Genomic DNA, 22,131 nt, shown 5'->3' on the forward strand with positions numbered 1-22,131 from the left:
TCACTAACCTTGTTTGTGCCTGTGAGAAATGAGCCAAACCGCTGCTAACATCATTAGCTTCGCAGGAAAGTGGGTGATTTCGGGGGGGAGCTAGAGAAGAATTCTTTCCTTTCCTTGCTGCGAGGTTTACACGTACCTGCAAATATCCCACTGGGACTATAAAGCTGGTTCACAGTTGAGGAATGGGTGTTAATGCATGGAATATATTAAACAATTAGCTTAATAATCTTCTTGCTGAAGTCTGCTTAAGAGTGAGGAGAAAGTGCTGCCACATGCTGAGGTAATGGTCCCACTCTCACAGGGACACCGTTGCCTTCCACTCTAAATATTGGCCTTTTGTCTGCTTGTTTTAATTTCTTGTAGGTTTTGTTTACTCACTCTTCAATTCTGCCCAATGCCATCCTGAGAGGGCCACAGCCTGGGGCAACCCCACCCCTGCCACCACCACAGACCCTGCTCCACTCCTGCTCCAGCCCTGCCCCTTTGCCCCCAACTTCTCCAGCAATGGGGCCCAGAGATTACTTGGGGCCAAGAGCTGGGCATGGTGAATGCAGTAGAGGTCACCTGCCCTTCACCTCAGCACTCACCACATGATCATCAGGAGCAGCAGCCTGTACCACCCTGCTCCTCCTGGCTACCCTCCCAGATTGCTGCATCTTGCTTGTCCGCAGGCAGCGGGAACTGGAGATGTTCTCTCAGGAGGTCAGCGACGCGCAGGGCAGAGCAGGCAGCCGCTCCCACCATGGTGAGTGCAGGAGGGAGGCGAGGCAACCCTGCTGCCTACATTACACCTGACCCTCAGCCGCAGGTAACCTCCCCTTCCCCCCGCCATCCATAGAATGGTTGGGGCAACTGCCACAGGGCCCCGGGCAACCGCCACAGGGCCCCGGGCAACCGCCCCAGTTCATTCTATGGATAGGATGGTGGTGACGCTGCCACACAGACAAATAAACTGCATAAGGAAGAAACTATTTTCCCTCCCACCCACACTCCCTCAGCATAGGACTTACCTACCACAGGGTCATCAGGGGGACTCTGTGCCTTACTCTCTTACTGGAAAAGGACTTTTGACTATCTCCCCAAGGAAAATGATCACCTGTTGCTACCAAGTGTTGTGACTTGAGAGCTGTCACACAAAATGGTGGCAGACATCCCATCACGGAGGAATCTGGTGATGGAAATGAATTTCTGTGGATAGCCACCATTTGCACCAGTGTCAAGCAGGGCTATGGCATTGCTCCAACACTCTTTGCCATGTACTTTGCCCTGATTCTGATTCTCATCTGCAATCACCTTCCTAATGGGATCCAGGTTGAGAATGGTATGGATGGCCAACTCCTCAGTCTTCACATCTCCACATGAAATTTAAGATAATCAGAATTGGCGGCACTGGCCTTCACTATGTAAATGACTTGCATGCACAGAGGCCAACCTACAAAGTACCCTACCGCGGTCCTCCTCTCAACATGGGGAAAACCAAAGTACTGTAGCAGCCTTCACCTGCACAAACTACCCTCAGCAGAGAACCCGTAGAAAATGTGGACCATTTTCCGTACTTCAATGACCCCAACTCCTAAACAGCCAGCACTGACACACAAATTGAATACAGGACCCCTGAGCTAGCACATCTTTTGGAAGATGAGACTTCAATGATAGGGATCTGAAAACAGGTACCAATGTCTTGGCTCACAAGGTAGTTGTCACCCCAGCCTTCTCTCTGGGTGTGAGATTTGGGTAACCTACAGACAGCTGGAGCTGTTCCAACCATATTGCCCCAGGAAGGACTCTCAGGATCAGACAGGAAGACCAACACTAACATCAGTGTCCTCGGTGCAGCCAACATTAACAGTACAGAAGCCCAGGTCATGAAATACCAACTCTGCTGGGCTGGCTGCTCTTTATGTAGACCTGGCTTGCCTCATGAAACAAATACTCTTCTCTCAGTTAAGTCAGGTAAGAAGGGCTCCCAGGGCAGCAGAAGCATTTCAAAGCCATACTGCCTGTATGCCTTTAAAAGGGAGCCATCAACCCAACAGATAGGGAGGACTTGCCACAGAACAGTACACAGGAGAACGGGCAAGCTCACGAGACAAAGCAGCAACACAGGAGGAAAGAAAAGGCACAAGAGTCCAGCCTACAGCCATGACTCCTCCAAGATTACACCTGTCACTGCTATAAGAAAATCTGCATGGCTCCTCAGCCACTTAAAGTTCACCACTGAACCCGTATCCATTGAGGGGGAGCAGAAGATATGTTACTTGAAAGCATTACCCCCGACCACTCCTCCCCCCGGTTGAAGATCATTTCCTAGACTAGATGGACAAAGCCATTTCTAACACCATTAAAGAAAGGTTTCCTGGCTAGAAGCTTTCGGTCAGGACCAGAAGTGATAAAGAGGTGAGAAAGCTAATGCTATCCCCAAATTTCTCCCTTTCCTACCCTATTAAGGGGCACAGTCAGCACAATTAGGTAAGTGTGGAATTAGGCATGTTAATGGTCACTGGGCATCATACAATCCCATCTGCGTCTGAGCTGCAGAGGACAAGAGTCTGTCAGAGTCCCAATTCTGGGATTTAGTGCTTTACTCTTGTCTATAGAGGCTTCTGCCTGTTTCTTTGGAAGTTCCCAGGTATGATTAAGGTGGAGGCTGTCATAGGAGAAAGCTGGGAAAGGGAGCTGTGAGTTTCACTAGACAGAAACCTGGGTTCTGGTTCTTTTAGGAGTGTGTCCTTTTGTGGTGTGAATGCTTGTGTGCTAGGACAATTTGTGGGGCTGGGCATGCACCTCTGACAATCATCCCACATATTCAGATTTGTAGCTATAGGTGAGCTACATGAGTATATGCAGCCCACATTTGAAAAATTTTGAGCTAACCTTTCAAAAACCTCAAGCATGTTAGAGATTTCTGCCATTGCTGACTTCGGCTACAAGTCTCTCCTGGTCCTTAAATCTCTGTGCACTCCCACCAACCTCCTTCCAAAAGGCAGGGTAGGGGAACATTAATGGCTCTGAATTTAATTTGGGGGCGGGGGAGTAAATGGGGGAATCGCCCATATTGTGCTTGCTCCCTTCTAAGGCAAGTTCTTTACAGTACTGTTAAAGCCTGTGATGCAGGAGCGTACAGGTAGCTGATGTGTTCAGAAAGGTAAAAGATTCAGGGACTAAACACAAAAGCAAAAACAAAATCAGTTTTCACAGCCAGTGGTATTGCCACATCTCCCTCCCCTCCACCCCCTCAAGCAATATTGCTTTAGTATTAGATACGCACTACCCATTCAGTGAAATTAATTTTTGAGATACATGAGGCTAATGGGACCCTTATCATAGGGACAGTAGTTCTAGCACAACTGTCCAGTCCTCTGTTTAATCCCAGTACAGTGAAAGCCCTGTCCCTAGGTCTGTGTGTGTGTCCCCCACTGCCCTCTACCGGACAGAATGAGAGGCTCCCTGAAGTGCAGCTCCAGATTCTTCGAACTGGTTGAGGCTGGGGATCAGCTCCTTTCTGCCACCACAGGGAGGCCTGTGTTTCTGGCACTTCCTCCTCCACATCCCTTGGCTCCCTGCTCCTTCGGGTCTCAGCAGCTTTGCAGCGAGTGCTGTTTTGAGAACCCGGAGCGAGAACGAATGCTGCGTGCCATCAGGATGTTTGCAATCTCTATAATCCTAACTCTAGGGTAGGAGCTGCCGACGTGCTGGAATTAAAGTGCAGGATTAAAACGAGGCAGCAGTCAGCAGGACATGACTGTACCCTCTAGTTACTTAAGGAGGACAGACCTGCTGGGGCACCCTAGAGGGTCAGGCAGCAGGATGACAGGTGCACCCAGCCTTAGTTTCCCTTTCTGCCTGTTGACAGAAAGAACTGAATCGCTCACTGTCTACCTGCTGCTGGGCATGATCTGTTCAGACACCAATACAGTAATTCCCTTACGGTAAAGCTACTCTCCAGTTCCCACAGGAAGCAGACACAAACATGGCACGTTTTCCATTCCTCACCCCAGGGACACGGCCTCCAAATCACCCAGCCAAGAGTCACAGCAGCACTGCACTGTACTGTACTTGGCTCCAGGGCTCCAACCACACGTCTTTTTTGCCACCATCTCCTTGCAGTGGGTTCCCTGTAGTGTTCCACTCCCCACGCCGCCCTGCTCGGGGAACTTCCCGAGGGGACCCAGCCCTTGTTCCTGGGCCCTTCCCACAGCTCCCCACTCAGCAGTTCACCCAGAAGGCCCCCCTCCTTCACGGTTGTACTGTCATGGCCTTGGTGCCTCTCCCTGTCTGCCTGCACTCTGGTCCAGCCTCCAAGAACAAGTCTTGCTTCTGGGTTTGGCTTCTGCTGGCCAAGCTGGATCTTTATCCCAATGTAGACATATCCTTAGTGATTTAATGCAGAAGTCACATGGCAGCCTAGGGAAAAGGAAACATGCTCTCTAAATCTGAAAGCTGGTCAGTGGGAGAGATGTGACAGACGAGCGCATGGAAGGTGGGATGCAGCTAGTCCATAGGAAGTCCTGGGGTGCCTTGTAGACTAACAGATATTTTGGAGCATAAGCTTTCATGGGCAAAGACCCACTTCATCAGATGCATGATTCGGGGGGCAGTTCAGAGGGGTATTTAAAGAGTTGGGTCCCTGTAAAAGGGAGGGCCAGGCTGACACGGTCTATTCAGTCAGGGTGGAAATCGCCCATTATCAGTAGTATGTATCAAAAGAGGAAAAAACAAGTCGGTGGGATAGGGGGGGGCATTGTCAGAGACTGGGAGTGGCTGGCCCCTTACAAAAGCTGCTTCTCTGTTTTGGGTGTTAACACCTCTACATTAGATTCTGACAATGGGCCACATCTCCCCTGACACATCTGACTTGCTTTCTCCTCTTTTGATTCATACTACTGATAATGGGCCACTTCCACCCTGACTGAATAGACCTTGTCAGCTCTGGCCCTCTCTTTTACCAGGACCCCACTCTTTAAATATCCCTCTGAAACACCCTGCCCACCCCGCCATTCATGCATCTGATGAAGCAGGTCTTTGCCCACGAAAGCTCACACTCCAAAATATCTGTTAGTGTATAAGGTGCCACAGGACTTCTTGTTGTTCTTGAAGATACAGACTAACACAGCTCCCTCTCTGAAGCTAGTCCATAGTGCATCAACAGAGAGTAAACACTTGCCATCAACACTGGTACAAAAGCTGCCTCCAGGAGATCACAGCTGGCTTGGCATATATCTACCAAACCCTGCAAATCCATGAATAACCACTAGATAGCTGCAGACCATTTTTGCAGATCAGATGTGGATATAAATTCCATACCTGCACAGGGCTCCAGGTATCTAACCAGCAAAAGTCAGCAAGGATTGCAACTCCTCATTCAATACCTTCCAGCAGAACAATAGGCAACAAATAAGCTACTTGCCGCATGTAGTTTTTCAATAGCTCTTATTTTCATAAGGGAACATATTTCCCTCTCTGTCTTACATATACAGCATGAAACTGACTTAACGCTGCGTGTCCTGATTCTTTTAAAGGAGTATTGTGACAAAAAACTCTGTTGACAGACAAGCATCACCAATAACTGACAAACTCGATCAGAACTGATGGCCCCCACTATAGCCATTATTTTTTGCAGTAGTGCCTAGGGACCCCAGTCACAGAGCAGGGCCCCGTCGTCCTCTGCATCTAAACCCATAAAGACAGTCCCAGCCCTTTAGTGCTTAGCATCTTGTACTGCCCAGCCTTCATTTTCTGGAGTGGAGACTGGTTCCTTTTTGCCTTTTCTCAAAGGCATCTAACTAACAATAGGCTCAATCACAGCACAAGTGGCAAGAGATCATGTACTCAGTAGAAGGCTGAAACCTTTCTGCCCTGAGAGAGAAACCCACAGACATGCAAGTGTTAAGCTGTTTAAGTGCTACCACAAAACTTGACTCAAAGATGGGTCATGGAAGAGGAGGAAGGATAACTGAACAGAGAGAAAAACTTTACTTACCCAAGCAGACAAAATCCAAGAGCAAGAGGGAGAGCAGAAAGTTGCTGGCAGCAATGTGACACTTCATGGTTCCTAACAAAGAAAAGAGGCAAATGTAAGTGAGTTTTCTAAAGGACATCCTTCTCCCAGTGCACACTTGCATACGGAGGGTTGGGAGGCAAAATCCCTTCCCAGGCTGGGTTACAGCAATAACATTGCAAACGCAGTTACCATGCATCCATGCAGGAAGCCCAGAACATATTGGCTGAAGTGAACAAACCAAGGTCATTTTGTTAGGAGAGGGGAAACCCCTGAAAGCCTTAACCTCCACCCCACATAAGTGAAGAGAGACAGAGAGAAACACAGTCCAGGGAAAATACCAACTGACAGTTTCTGCTGCCCATCTTGCAATCATCATCAACCTCACCCAACATATGGATTACAGCTAGCAGAGTATGGGCATATGCTGGGCACAAGAAACAGAAAGATGTCTCTTGGTGGACATTCAGAAGATGGCGAGCAAAAGTCTCTATAAACCCCAAGTAGTACTGATCAGGTCCATGATACAAAATTACACAGCTTAATGGAATTTAGAGATACAAGAGACCTATACCAGATTATCTTGCCCATAATTGTGACTACATAGGATTGGACCCTAGAGTTAAATATGTTAAAAGCAACTCTACATGTTTAAAATGATGGGATTTACACACTGTGGGGAAAAAAATCTCTTAAAGCAAATGCCAAGCGAGCTCACTGTTAGGGAAATCTTTGCTGATGCCCAAATAATTTTCTTTTGTTTGTTTTAAATTTCATTACTCCTATTTATAGAAGTTTGGATTATTCTAAACAACTCCTCTCCCTCTTTGTCTTTAAATACTTCCCATACAGCCATCATGTTTCTCAAGTATCTCCACCTATATTTAGTAATTTAAACTTCGCTTCATTGGTTATTCTACAATACTTACTGGAATTGGTCTAGTGTTTACTGTAACCCAAATGAAACCCTGTATTCCAAGAACAGGTTTGCTAGAGCCAAATAGAACAATTACCACCTTCCTTGCTCAGGTAGTCCAAAACCTGCCATCTTTACAAAATTCCACTATGATTGGCAAGTCATTGCTTTTCATCAATTAGGTCCATCTGAATAGCAGTACTACAAAAAGAACGTCTTTATTACCCTTGTCAGAGGAGTAGCCAAGTTAGTCTGTATCTTTAAAAACAATAAGAAGTCCTGTGGCACCTTATAGACTAACAGATATTTTGGAGCATAAGCTTTTGTGGGCAAAGACCCACCCCCACTCATGCATCTGATGAAGTGGGTCTTTGCCCATGAAAGCTTATGCTCCAAAATATCTGTTAGTCTATAAGGTGCCACAGGACTTCTTGTTGTTTTTATAACCCTTATCTGTCTTGATCCAGGTATGCCTAGAAGTATGACAGTCATGGAACCTTACAATTGTATGGCATATAACTTTGTGCTCTATAAAAGATCCCATTCTTTCCCTCACCCCCACCTCTCACTCCAATGGGCAAACCAGGTGTGGGAATCAAACAATTAAAATTATTAGGTTAGATTCATCCCTGGTTTAATTCCATGAAGTCCTTGGAGTTACACCAAGGATGAAGTTGTCCCACTGTATCTAGAAACCTAGGTCAAATGACTGCTGATGTCACAAATGAAAACAAGATCAATGTTTTATGCTTATCAATGTTTTTATTCTTCTTTATCCAGTGGATGTTTGCTCCCATCGTAAGAATCATTACACAGGTCGGCATGATTGGCAATGTCTGCTTGGGAGACATCTGACCTGAGATGCACAGGACAAGCTGTTAAGAGGCAGTGAATCAGGACAGCAGTGAAACACTGACAGTCAGGATTAAAGTTGTGTAGGTGATGTGATACTGGAGCTCAGTATTGCTATAGAAGCAAATTATCTAGTTGTACTGGCAGAGCTGTGTGGAGACCAGGGTTGGAATAACTAAAAATTCACTAGGAATTGAGAAGTACAATGCAGAAAATAACCGAGAACATATAAGCACATCCAAAGCTTTCCAACACCAGCACTGCTGTGAAATAGTTATGAGCTGGAAGAACATTCTGAGTACATTAGCATGCAAATGAACACTCCAACACCCCACTTAGCTTCTAGAATTTCCCAAGCTAGCATTAACAGAGCACATGGCTTTCTACAATGAAGCCACAGGATTAAAAAAGAAAACAAATGGTTAGAATGGTCAGATGCTCACATTATTTCTAGATGGTTAAGAAAACGAAAAACCTCCAAACCACAGAAAAAGTATATTTTAAAAATGAGATCAAAATGAAATTAAATTATATGATGGATAGTAAAATATGTACTGTCCTGGAAGCAAGTATGTGCACACAGAGTATGTATAAACAGAAAAAAAAATCAAAATGTGCATATAATCAGCAGGTGATCTTGTTTGTAACCATTCTTAATCTCCATCCCAGACTACCACTCCTTCATTTCTTACGAGCACTTGCTCTATCTTGTCTAGTATTTTAGATCCCTCAGAACAATCTGATCAGGCAGATTCAGTCTCGCTATCTCAGCATGGGTAAGGATTCACTTTTGAGGGACCAGGGACTTAGTTTAAGTGTTCGGGAATATACCCCATGTCTGGTTGATCTGTCTGCAAACTACTGACCATGTTTCTGGACACTGTCAAATTAAGGCCAAGGTCCTCAGCTGCTGTAAATCAGCACTGGCCTGCAGTCTCCAACAGAGCTACACTGGCTTATGCGACCCGGGGCAATAATTGGAGTCTGACATAAAAATATGCATAAAGCTACAAATATGCACCACACTGCACTTCATGTAGCCCCTGCTGTACTCAATAGGTTGATTAATAAAGCAGGGATCCTGGAGGAAGTGCTTGGGTATGTGGAGCTCCCACTTGGACTGCAACCCCCACAAACAGACAGATAGGACCTTCTTTTAATGACATTTCTGTGAAATGGCTTTTCATCATATAAAGCCTCTTTTCCCATCCTCACTTTCTGCTTAGCTCCAGGACTGCATATCCATATCTGGTTTGCACCTCTTCACCTCGTAACAGCAGCTCAGTGTACATGCAAATGAATCTCTACTAATATTAAGAAGTTACTTGCTATGGAGGGTGCCACCAGCTTGCCAAAATTGCCGTAACTTGTGCCTCAAGCAATGAGAGCTGTATAATTCTGGAAAGATGTTCATACCTCCATAAAAATACACTGAACTGAATCCTGCTTGATACAGTATATCACTTAAGCACACACATATATGTGCTGAAAAGTTCAGTGTGTTCTCAACTGCTGCCAAAGAGTTCAGCAACTTCCACAGCTATTCCATGTGTGTGAGCCTATCACAGGCCAAACAACAACTACTTCTCATCATGCCTGGTCTTTACGAATAGAAGATCAGGGGAATGCAAGGTACAAATTTCCCCACTCTGGCTAACCTGTGCACCTGAATCCTTTACCTCCTTATTGTAGCTTTTCCAAAACTGCCACTGTTGTGACCAAGGAGCAGGGTGAGCTTGTGTGCTTCTAACTAGCAGCTTGGGGCGGGAGAGGTAGAGTGTGATCACAATGCAACAAGGGAGCCTTCTGTTATGATCCTTTGAAAGGGCAGCCAGGAATAGCTTCACTGTCAACACCTTCAACCCAGGTCCTAGGGACCCAGAGTTATGAACATACAAGGGACTCTCCGTTCATGGAGTAACCTGTATGATCTTCTCCCGCAACTGTGTTGTAAGTTACCAGGATAATATTCATACATCCTCAGCCAAAAAGCCTCCCACCTTTCTCCTTTAATAAAATCACAACACAGCACAGACCAAAGATGATAAGAAATAACACAATGAAAATGAGCAAAAGATAACTTGTGCCCAGTTTCAAGACAGGTTTGGGCACCACCTACTACTACTACTAATCCCTTGTACTCTGTGTGGAGCATAGGTCATCTACAAGTCTCCTCCACTTCACTCTGTCTTGGGACAAAAGGTCTGACTGACTCCAGAAGTACCCCAGTTATTGTCCTTCAATCTCAGTAAACCTTCTCCATGTTGTCAGAGGTCTTCCTCTTTTGTGTTTTCCATGTGGATTCCAACTGAGAGCATGACAGATTATGCTGGATGATGGTTTTCTGGGAGTGTGGGCTAGCCATCCCCACTTTCTTCTCTTGATTTCAATGTCCATTGGTTCTTGTCCTGCTCTGTTCCAAAGCTCCTCGTTTGTGACCAAGTCTTGCCATTTGATGGGAAGGATGTCCCTCAGGCATCTGTTTATGAATGTGTATAGCTTGTGATTTGAAGACTTTTTAGTACGCCAGGTCTTGCATCCATACAAGATCACACTATATACATTTGTACTGAAGATCCACAGTTTTGTCTTCACAGATATTGTGATATTCATATGGAATGAAGAGTCTTGAATGCTGCTGTTGCTTTCCCTGTCCTGGCAGTTTTAACCTCATTTGTTCCTCCATCTCTGCCCATAATACTCCCCACGTAGGTGAACTGCTCCACATCTTCCAGGTCATCCCCTTCCAGTGTGATGGTGTGGTTATTAGCCTCATTGATCCTCATCGTCTTGGTCTTTCCCTTGTTAATGCTCAGTCCAGTCATTACCAGCAGTAATTTAAAAATGGAAAGGTATGTCAGAATTCATTGACATATTTCCCATTTTCCATTCACCTCTTCAGCTGGGAGTGGAAACTCAGAACCCATTGGGAGGTTAATTCTTTGGAGATTTACAGCCCAGCAGAACAGAACTAAAAGGGTCCAGTGAGCTTGGTAAAGGATCTGAGCTAATCTGAAAAGCCAAAAATTTATGATGCTCACTCACCACTATCAGACAAAGATGTGCAACAGCTCCCTCCAAGGGAAGTGACTGGGACACCATTATCTGATTCATAAACTAGAGCACTCAAAGATATTCCACAGGTAGCAATACAGGGGACTCTCTCAGTTGCGGTATAACCTCTCAGTCATGGAGTAACACTGGCTCCTGGGCAAAGGACAAGATGACCCAAGAGAAATATGGCCTAATCCAAAGCCCTTCCAAACCAATGGAAAGACATCTATTAATTTCCCTGACCCTACTGGGATCAAGCCCTTAGCCTCAGGAATACAAAAGAACAGGGGATTCCTCCAGGGTGGCTCACTTAGGCTGTGGTTACACTACAGAGCTTACAGCAGCTCAGCTGCACCAGAGTCTGTGCTGGAAACTGAAAGGAAAGAGATATCCTTTCGATTTAATTACTCCAGCCCCCGCAAGCAGCTGCAGCAATGTCCATGGAAGAAGCTCTCTTGCCAACAAAGCACTGTCTACACTGGTGCTTAAGTTGTTGTGGCTGACAATGCTCAGGAGTTTGGCGGAGGTGGCTTTTTAATACCCTGAGCAATGTAAGCTAGATCAGCGTACGTGGCAGCATGCACAAAGCCTTGCTCTTTGCTTGGGGGGATAAAGCTAAAATGTTTAACCTACCTCTGCAGTGAGGGGACAGAGGGGGGAGATCATTCATTTTCATGGTAACAAGGTAACTATTTCATCACAATAATCCCTGACTAGAGGTGTACGAGTGATTTTGAAATTAACACTGTTGTACTCTGTGGAGAGGCGCTCTAGATCTTGCTGAAGTACTCAAAAGTGATCTATAAAAAAAAAGAAATTATAGATCTACGTAGGGAGGTGTAGGCGAATGTGTGTGCCCACTTGTTTTGGTGGGGGCAGTTTCCGGCGCTTAGGTATGAGAGTCAAAGTGGGTCTGAAAAGTTTCTTCAGGAAAAATCTGGGAGCAATCCTGCCTTTTTGTTTATTTTCTAAAATGTAATCTTTGGAAATGATGAACCTCAGTGGATGCCTCAAAAGTGAAGGCCTCTGCCTCTAACGGAAGGAGCAGGGATGTTGAATCAAATATTTTCCCCAAAAGCTTCAGTCCTTTGAGTTTCAGATTTCCAATAATGTCTGTAAAGTTCTAATAAAAACAAATTCCTTCTCTCAATTCATCAGGTTTCACTTACGTGCTGTTTCTTACCAGCTCAGTCCCTCATGGAGTCAACAAAGATAACAGAGTAGACAATCAACACACACCAAACCATGTAGCACAACCTGCTTGCTCCTGTCCGTGCTCACATCCCCACAGGGCTCAAAAACCCTTGTGCTAGTAAAATACCCCATGCAGTTTACCATGTGGGTTCCCATAACCCTGGTACACTAGGAGCCTTACATCTACCACCCTCAGACAAGCAGGGAAAACAATCTGCTTCCTCCCATCCCATTTCATTCCTGTGCCTTTTGTACCATCTGCCTGATGGTCTAGTCAGTCAGTTCTCCTCACCCCTCACGTAGGCACAGCTCTCCTGAATGAGGCCTGCTCTGCAGTAATTAATTAGCGCTGCAGTGACCAGAGTGCTGGCTCAGCTGCTGTTGCCCAGCACTCTGTCACACACCCCACCCCTTGCCTTCCTACTCCCTTCCTCACCAACACACCCTACCAGGCTTATCCATGGCTGGGCTGAAGGAAGCCCCAAAGCCCATTTTCTTCCACTGAAGGTCCACTTTAAAGCATAGCTATTCTGATGTGACACATCCTAACCAAAGCATGTGTGCCCCTTTCCAGAACACGGCCAAGTCACTAATCCCAGAAGAGTGCACATTCTGCTGGCTCCGTAAGGATGCAGCTGTGGCCCAAATGGAGACACCAACAAAACATTCCATCTTGCTGTTGTACAAGACTTGTAGGAGGAGAAAGCCAAGCTTGTGGTTTTGAACCAGGGCCACGACAACCAGAAAGGGTGAAATGTTATTTTCCAGCTTCTCAGAGCATTCCTCTGAAACAACTAGCAATGGAAAAACCATTCAAATTATTTAGACATAAATACAGTTGACAGCCTCCTTTCTAAACTGAATAATCGTCTGAGTGCTATATATCCCATGTCACATTTTCATTACACAAGCAATTACTTGAAATGCCATTTTGATTGTCTGTCTTCATTAATACTGTACTTCTCCACCCTGGTTTCCAGAGATGACTTTGTTTTGCTATTGCAGATTTAGGAATTTCAAGGGAAAACTTTAAAATTCAGTGCTAGAGAGAGGGATAGCTCAGTGGCTTGAGCACTGGCCTGCTAAACCTGGGGTTGTGAGTTTACTCCTTGAGGAGGCCATTTAGGGATTGAGGCAAATAGATGTCAGGAATGGTACTTGGGCCTGCTAAGAGGGCAGGGGGCTGGACTAGATGACCTTCCAGTTCTAGGAGATGGGCATCTCCAATTATTATTCTTTGCTAAAAGGATTCATTGCAGAAATATAGTTCTTATACATGTAAGCCTAATAAGGGCACTAGATGGGTCATGTGAGAAAACTGAATCTGGGACCCCTTTGAGGTGCTACTATTTAAGTTAGTGACAAGTTCCATTAGCTAATGGGCAAGAGGAGACTTGAGCCACTAAGGATCCAGCCACTGGGGGGCGACATATACCTACCTGCTCAGCTTGTTACTTGACACTGCTCAGACTTTGGTGCTCTGGCCACCCAACGCTGGTATGCTCCAAGGATGTGCAGCTCACTGCCTAGTGACACCCTTTCTCTACACTCATCAATCTGGGCTCCCACAAAGACTTTTAGTGAGACAATATCATCCTCTTACTCACATCCTTTTTCCTCTAGTCATTCCTAAGTCTCAAGTGGCATATCTGTGCTGCATATTTTAATAGAGAAACAGTGATGGGTGCGATCACAGACGGGATTGTTCCCCTTTGTGCTGATGATGCCACTGACATCCGTCTTCTTGCACTCTAGGGCTCTCCACCACCCTGTCCTGCTGGGCCAGGTCCTCTTGTCTTTTCCGAACAAGGCACAGAGTTGGGATTACTGCCTCCTGGAGAAACATGCAGACACTGATCCACTTCAGCTCTGGGAGGACAGAGTTTTGGAGCAGAGCACCCAGCAAATTAACCCCCAAAAGGGACCAAACCCCCCAATAAATCCACCTCTCTCTGTGCAGAAGTTTTGCATGGTGAGAACTGATCAGTTAAGCCACCTTTATCAATGCAAGAGAGAGCTGCACAGCGATGCCTCCCCTCACATCCCCCTCAGGTAACATTTACATTGGGCTTGATCAAAAACAAAAGAGTTTTTATTAAGCATAAACAGGAGAATGTAAGTGGTTATAAGTAAAAACAGACAGATCAATGTAATTTGTTAAATTGAAATTAAAAGAGAACATAGCAAATTCTAATTTTCCTAAGAAACCGATCACACGTAAATTCTTACACAGATAGCTACTCTCGTGTCAGGTAAAAATCTTCAAAGCAGAGCTGTTCATTGCTCTGATTTGGGTCAATGACCTTTCAAAATCCTTCGTTTCATCTTAGGGTTTGTCAAGCCTATGCCAAGGCACGCTGAAGACCGAAACCTATTGCTTAGACAGACTTTCCCATACAGTGGGAAACCTTTGTTCTAAAACTGCCCAGCCCCATGGAAAAACAAAGGATCAAAATGGTTTTCAGTACCATGTGGTATGGTCACATCTTTCTAGCACGAACCACCTTCTAGATTTACAGGACAAACAAGGGTATTTACAAGTCATTAAGCTGCTCCACCAATCATTAAGGCTCTGGGGGAAGGAGCACCAGTTATGGCTCATTAACTAATTTAAAACTATAAACAGACATGTCACATTTCTAACATCACATAGAAGAATGATACATGCACCAAAATATAATATACAGATCCAGAGAGTGTAACATTAAAATTGATAGGTTACATGAGGTATTTTGTCCACAAGTTATGCCTATTTATATTTATAAGCCAATTTTCATAAAGCATGGGATAATAGTCAAAGAAACCCGAGTGTTTTATTGTGACATGTGCAGCACCCTGTTTCCCTGGGCTAGAAGCAGCTTTAGAGAACAGGCTCCAACCCTGCAATCAGATCTGCATTCACATGTAGACCCTTAAATTTTCTGTCTGCGTGGGCCACTGGCAGGACTGTGGCTGCAATTAATAGTAGTGCATCCTCTGGGTTTATGGTCTTGCCTTCACACCTACCTAGAAATCACCTTTGGTTCAGAAACCTTTGTCTGGGACAGAGAGTGTAGAAAACCAAATGATATAAACACTCTTTCAGGGATCTCCATTTTCATAGAATCACAAAACAGTAGAACTGGAAGGGACCTCGAGAGGTCATAGAGTCCAGCCCCCTGCCCTCTCACTAGGACCAAGCACCATCTAGACCATCCTGGATAAGTACCTATCTAACCTGCTCTTAAAAATCTCCATTAATGAAGATTCCACAATCCCCTAGGCTATTTATTCCAGTGTTTAACCACCCTGACAGTTAGGAATTTTTTCCTAATGTCTAACCTAAACCTCCCTTGCTGCAGTTTAAGCCCATTGCTCCTTGTCCTATCCTCAGAAACCAAGGAGAACAGTTTTTCTCCTTCCTCCTTGTAACCCTCTTTAAGGCACTTGAAAGTCCCCACTAAGTCCTCTCTTTTCTAAAGTAAACAAGCCCAGCTCTTTCAGTCTTTCCTCATACCCTATGTTCTCCAGACCTTTAATCATTCCTGTTGCTCTTCTCTGGACCTTCTCCAATTTCTCAACATCTTTCTTGAAATGTGGTGCCCAGAACTGGACACAGTAGTCCAATTGAGGCCTAATCAGTGCAGAGTACAGTGGAAGAATAACCTCTCATGTCTTGCTCACTACACTTCTGTTAATACATCCCAGAATCTTGTTTGCTCCTTTTGCAACAGCATCACACTGTTGACTCATTTACCTCATGGTCCACTATCTCCCCTAAATCTCTCACCGCAGTCCTCCTTCCTAGATAGTAGTTTCCCATTCTATATGTAGGAAGCTGATTGTTCCTTCTGGATTACTTTGCACTTGTCTTTATTAAACTTCATCCTGTTTACCTCAGAGCATTTCTTCAGTTTGTCCAGATCATTTTGAATTACGACCCTATCTCCAAAGCAGTTGCAACCCCTCCCAGCTTGGTATCATCTGCAAACTAAATAAGTGTACTCTCCATGCCAATACCTAAATAGATATTGAATAGCACTGGCCCCAACACAGATCTCTATGGAACCCCACTTACGTCCTTCCAGCATGACTGCAAACCATGAATAACTACTCTTTGAGAACTGTTATCCAGCCAGTTATGCACCCACCTTATAGTAGCCCCATGTAAGTTGTATTTGCTTAGTTTATTGATAAGAACATCATGCAAGACCATGTCAAATGCTTACTAAAGTCTAGGTATATCATATCCACCACTTCTCTCATCCATAAGACTTGTTATCCTGTCAGAAAAAGCTATCAGATTGGTCTGGCATGATTTCTTCTTTACAAGTCCATGCTGGCTGTTACCTATGACCTTATTTTCTTCCAGATGTTTACAGATGAATTCCTTAATTATTTGCTCCATTATCTTTCCTGGCACAAAAGTTAAACTTTGTTGCACTGAGTTGCAGTCACCCCAGGGGTACATGCTCCAGTTCCCCACTCCATGCACTCCCTAAAAATTAATCAAGGTGAAATTGGCAACAAGTGGCGGTGAAGCTGCCAGCATTTCATCTAGAAAAATGATGGACTTGATACACTCGCTTTCACCACGTTTGGATTTGCTGTTCTGTGTGTTGCTATCAGGCTGGGAAGTGGCAGTTTATAGGGCTGTGCACCTGTATTGGTTATTTTAAATGCACTGTTGGGACACTTCTGAGGGAGAAGAGGTGTTGTACATACAAAGTACCCTTAATTGCCTCCATCAGAACATCAGCAGTTTCTACATTGCTTGGGCCCTGTTGGCAGCCATGCAGAAACATTTGGGCTGCTGCTGGCATTTTATAATCCCAACCATATGATCCCATCCTCCCTTTCCCCCACCTGGTCTTCTCTTTCCCAAACACCACCACAATATTTGTGTCTTTAATTTACAGTGTCAGTCTTGCTGCTTGCTTCATGCTGTTCCAAGAGCATAAAGAAGAAATGAAAGTATAAATCAAAGCATCTCTCAAATGGCTTTTGTGCGAGGAACGGCTTGCTACATAAGCCCTCTCTGCGCACACATCAAGTAATTAACGAGCTATGGCCCCACACCCTGTCCTCCACCTCCCATTCACACAATAATTGCAGCTGGGAAACAACAGCTGGGGCTACCACTAATGGTATTTGCTTCCTTTTAGAAAAAGACAAAAAAAGATCACTGGCAACCCAATAGGGATCTGTGCGTGTGCATGTGGCATTCATCCACCTGTCAAGGAGGCTTCTTCTGTGGTGGCATTCTGACTGCCACCATCGCAATGATGTTCCCGTCACACCTGGCTCTCTCTCTCCCCCTTCTGCTCCCCTTTATTCAAGAACAAAGGGAGTGAAAACATCTCTCTCCCTCTTCCTAACCCATGGAGAGTTCAACATGATGATGGGAAAAGGTAGACAGAAAGACCCCCACGCAGGGAAACACATTGACAATGACAACAACAAAATACCCGCCATGGAATCATGGCATGATGCAGGGATTTAAACACAAAAGAGGCAGAGTATCAGTCAGCTTGAGGCTAAGAGAGAAGAACTTCCTTTGTAAAACTCGGTTATATTACACAGCCACATACAGAACTCAGGGACAGATGGACAAAAGACAATTTTGAATTGGGCTTTTAACACTTTCTAGTCTATATTTTAATATTTATGGTCAGATTTTGCTCTCCTCTAGGCATGCACTATTCTTCCAGCTTCTTCCCCTCCCTTGGTCCCCATGTTTTGGGTCTCCCTTGCTACTCAAGCTTCTCTAGAATGGGCTGAGTCAAAGCAACAACCCTAAACATCCTCACACTTGGGAGAAGTTTGGAATCGGATCTGAATCCAGATTTGAACTGCAAGCACCTCTTTCAGACCTAAAGGAAGGACATCACTTGATCTTTAACAATTCTGTAGACATTTGCCTCAGTTAATGTTTGCCCAATGCTTTGATGACCACTGGGAAATCAAGTACTTTCAGACAGCAACTTTATACGCTGCCAGGTTTAACTGAGGAAGAGATAAACTTGGAAACTTGAAGTGATGCACCTCAGGCCATATCTAGACCACAGAGTTAAGCCAGCGTAGCTATGTTAGCACACAAACTCTTCCATGCCAGCTGAATAGCTATGCCCACAAAATCCCACCACAGGCACAACTATCCCAACAGGGGGTGCTTCTGTCAGCATGTTTAACAGTGCATAGGGGAGGTGGTGTAACTACAATGGCAGAACTCATCTTCCTGATGGATTCATCAAATCTCTAGTCTACATCTAAAATTCAGCTCAACCTCACCACATGGCTGAAGGCAGTGAACAATTCCATGCTGTGTACATAATTTAGTCAGGTCAATTTAACCCCCATTATAAATGCAGCCAGGCTGATAGAAAAATTCTTCTATTGACCTAGCTACTTTCCATCAGGGAGGTGAATTGTCTGCCCTGCTGGAAAGAACCCCTCCATCAATGTGGAATGCATATAGGCTGCAGTAACACAACTGCAGTATCTTAGCTCTGCTGCTGCAACTGCTATAGTGTAGACATCTCTATGCCAGTGTAGTTATGCAGTATAGATACAGACACATAAAGAATGTCAGTTCACACTAAAGCCATGCAATCACGATCAAGTCCAACTGGACATTGCTTTGCTCAAACTATTAATCTTTGAATTAACCTCACCTTGAAACCTGTTGAGAGTATACAGGGAAAGGGTCAACTGAGAGAACTACAAAGTGGTCTCTCTGAGAGGCACCAGTTTCCACATGACCTCTAGCTGTAAACTCAAGCTGTATTCCTAGCACCAGCAAATGATAGCTTCCAACTTGGGCAAAGTTCTTACAAAACACTGCCACTGCATAAATGCAAGTCCATTTCCAACCAAAGATGATTCTACAAGCTGAATGTTTCTCACACCTCTACTTTGCACCCATCATGATTCCCTAATCAAATCCCTGCCCCATTATATTATTGTTGAATCAGAGCCCCAGCTCTTACTACTACTACTACTTCTTCTTGGACTGAGCCATCAATCAATGGATCATCTTCTATGATGTTGTTGGTGAGCAATGAAACCAATCCTTGATTGGCAGAACCCATTACAGATGTCACATAAAAAGCCACCAACTACAAGCATTGCACATTCTTCTCAGATCCAATGCTTTTCCTCTAGTGCCTGGGTACTCTGACTCTCAAAGCAATTAAGAGCATGTACAGTAGTTTGCCACCAGGACAATCTGTCGCAAACTAGAATTTCCAGATCATTGGGAAACATGCTTCATGACTTCACATTGGCCATTAAGGCGACTTTATAGTTCTTATACTGACTATAAATAGGGCACCTTCCAGGAGTGTGCTGGCCATAGAAGACCATCTTTGGTATCTGCGTATCCTCCCTCCTCAGAACATGATCAATCCAGATAAACTGTCTGTTCATGAGCATTCTTCCATGCCCATGGCACCACACAACTTAAGAACCTCCATGTTAGGAGTTTTGTCCCATCAATTCACGTGGATTATCTGCCTCAGACAGTGCATGTGGAACTGAGTTTCAAAATATGGTGGAGATATATTGTCTCCGAGCCACACAACAGGATATTCAGGACAACTGCCTGATAAACTTCTACGCTGGTATGGAGTTTAATACCATGGTCATTCCACAAGCGTTTGGTCAATTTTCCAAAGGCAGGTCTTACTAACACACACACAAAGTCCCCTGGCACTTCCTCCAATAACTTGTTGATTTTTACAACACTAATGGCTCACTTGTTGTCATGATTTGTTAGTAGCTTCTGCTGCTCTGGAATCTACCAGTAGTTCCTAGATAGATGTTTAAAATAAATACGTTTAACAGAAAAGTAAACTAAAGTTTTAAAAAAATTACGGTGGCATAAGCAATACACAAATCATAATTCCTGAAAATAACAAATTGTGGAGCAGGGTAATCAGAAGTAAATTGATATTGATAAATAAGCTTTTCTTCCCCGCAGTAGGTGGTTTATTTTAATCTAATGAGTTTTAGATTTTCTGAGCTTTCAGATTCCATGATGAAGAGCCATCTGCACTGGAATTACCAAGCGCTTTGAAATATTGTAATTTTATGGCTCATTTTGTCAGGACTCTTGAAAATGAGATTTGTTCCCAGTGAAGAATTTTGCCCTCTTCCTCCACTCCCACCCCATGATGGGCGGGGGGGAACCTTTATTTGTGAAATACTCAGGGGCCAACCTATCTGTAGCTATTTGTTGGGGATGCCAGGCACAGGGTTGTGAGGATCATGAATATGAGCAGTGTGTTTTAGGAGGCAGAATGCAATGATTTTTGGTTAATGTCATGGCGAGGGAATGTTTAATACAGACAGAGTCAGTCTCATCTATGAACAATTCACTGCGACATCTCTCTTGGGTAGAAAAAAAAAACAGTTTCATAAAAGACTTGGGATCCCCAGCAGCTGACCAACCACGATATAGCCACTTCTAAAATTGTCCCAACTTGGCCAAGCCACTAGGGAAGCAAGGAGGGAACAGCAGCTAGTCCAGGGGGTGACACAGCAACAGGTCCTCTCCTCAGTAGCACCTGGCAAAACAGAGCAGCAGCAATCTTCCCTTCACTCTCCCAACAGAGCACACCTGCCAAGATTGGTCTTTCCAAACAGAGTCAGGGCATGCGGCTGTGGCAGACAGTCCCACGCATCATGGGAGAAATGTACCTTTGAAAATGTCTTATAAACTCAGCTCCCTTGCTGCCTCTTCCCATCAGCACTCTACGGTGGGCAGAGAGAACATACACAGAGACACCTTTCCCTGCCCCTTGTGGCAGAAGAGACTGGTATAATCTGCAGCGTATGACCTCCTGCCACAGCGCTGGACCCGAAATCGGCTGCACCACTGTGCTAAGACTGAGAAGCAGTCTCTTTCCAGACAGCCATCTCTCTGCAATGCTCAGTTGCTAAATGTAAGATTTATCCTCTCCTCCCCCTTCCACGCCCCCGCCCCAATCACTGCACTACTTACAAACGGAGACTGAGGGAAGTAAGAAAGAGCCACCTCCTTGCTGTGCTAGATGGCTGGCAACAGGATTCCAGTCAGCCACATTGGCAGGACTACTTCTCATTATCTGGACTGGGACAGTGCCTAGAGGCCCCACTCAGGGGTCTGAGCAGCACTGTGTCAGGTGCTGTACATATACACAGAATGAGAAAAGACCAGCCCTGTCCCAGTATGCGGTGTACTGAATACTGTGCTAAGGATGCCATTCCTCCAGGAACCAGAGATTAATCTTTGGCTAAATGTGAATACACCCGCAATGCCACTGTGATGGATTTGTAAGCTACCATAAGCAAGCCTGCTGACAGGGACAGGAGGAACACTGGGGAGAGGGGGTTCAAAGGCAGCAGTTGCCCTGGGGCCCAGTGTTTCAAAGAGGTCCAGAGCTCCAGCCACTGCCAAAGTAGCAGTAGCCAGAGCTCTGGGTCCCTTTGAAACATTGCAGGAGCACAGCTCTGCCACTCAGAGGCTCTGAGGTGGGAGGGAAGCCAGCACCACTGTCTGCAGGGCTAAAGCTGACTGACTTAGGCCCTACTCCTTCCACCCTTGGCCCCACCCCTCCTGGGGTCATGGGGCTGGGCCCCCCTCACACCTTGCCCTGGGCTCATGGTGGCTGTCCGACCCACTGATTGTGAGAGCAGAGGCTGGGGGCAGGGAAGGGAGGCAACAGAAGAAATGGGAGGGACTCCTGGTCTTGGTGCTGCTTTCCAGGTAATAGGGCCCCATAGAGACTACCTCTAAATGGCCATCTTCAAGCAAGGAGGTATGAATAGTGCCTCACTCTTGAGGGACCAGCCAGTTTTTCCCTCTCTTTGTTTTCGGGCTCTTGTGCAATTCTGAACCCTAAGAGATATGTATGTCATGTTGCAGCTTCCAGCAAGAGCATTCCTGACTTTCCCTAATGTCTTTGTGCATAAGCTGCGAATGCAACACAATACAGAAAGGAAAGAAGATCAATTCCTTCTCAAAGTTGCCAACAGTGTGTCTGCAGTTCATCTGCTAATTACCATCTAATTCTACTGTCATTAGCAATCACCCTCCAGTTGGGAAACCTCCGTTGCTGGGGAAGGCAAACATTTCCCTCCAAAGATGAACACACAC

At 45.2% G+C, this 22,131-nt stretch overlaps 1 protein-coding gene across 1 annotated transcript in view; it reads right to left on the bottom strand.

The window, feature by feature from the left end:
- Window positions 1–22,131, bottom strand: part of CDH23 (cadherin related 23) — a 549,671-nt gene that overhangs the window by 516,601 nt on the left and 10,939 nt on the right. Inside the window, exon 2 of the mRNA XM_074999481.1 lies at window positions 5,981–6,052. Within this exon, the coding sequence (XP_074855582.1) occupies window positions 5,981–6,047 (67 nt within the window). The 5' untranslated portion in view covers window positions 6,048–6,052. The remainder of the gene's footprint in view (window positions 1–5,980; window positions 6,053–22,131) is intronic.

This window comes from Carettochelys insculpta, chromosome 7 (genome assembly GCF_033958435.1).
Source record: "Carettochelys insculpta isolate YL-2023 chromosome 7, ASM3395843v1, whole genome shotgun sequence".
Lineage (NCBI taxonomy): Eukaryota > Metazoa > Chordata > Testudines > Carettochelyidae > Carettochelys > Carettochelys insculpta.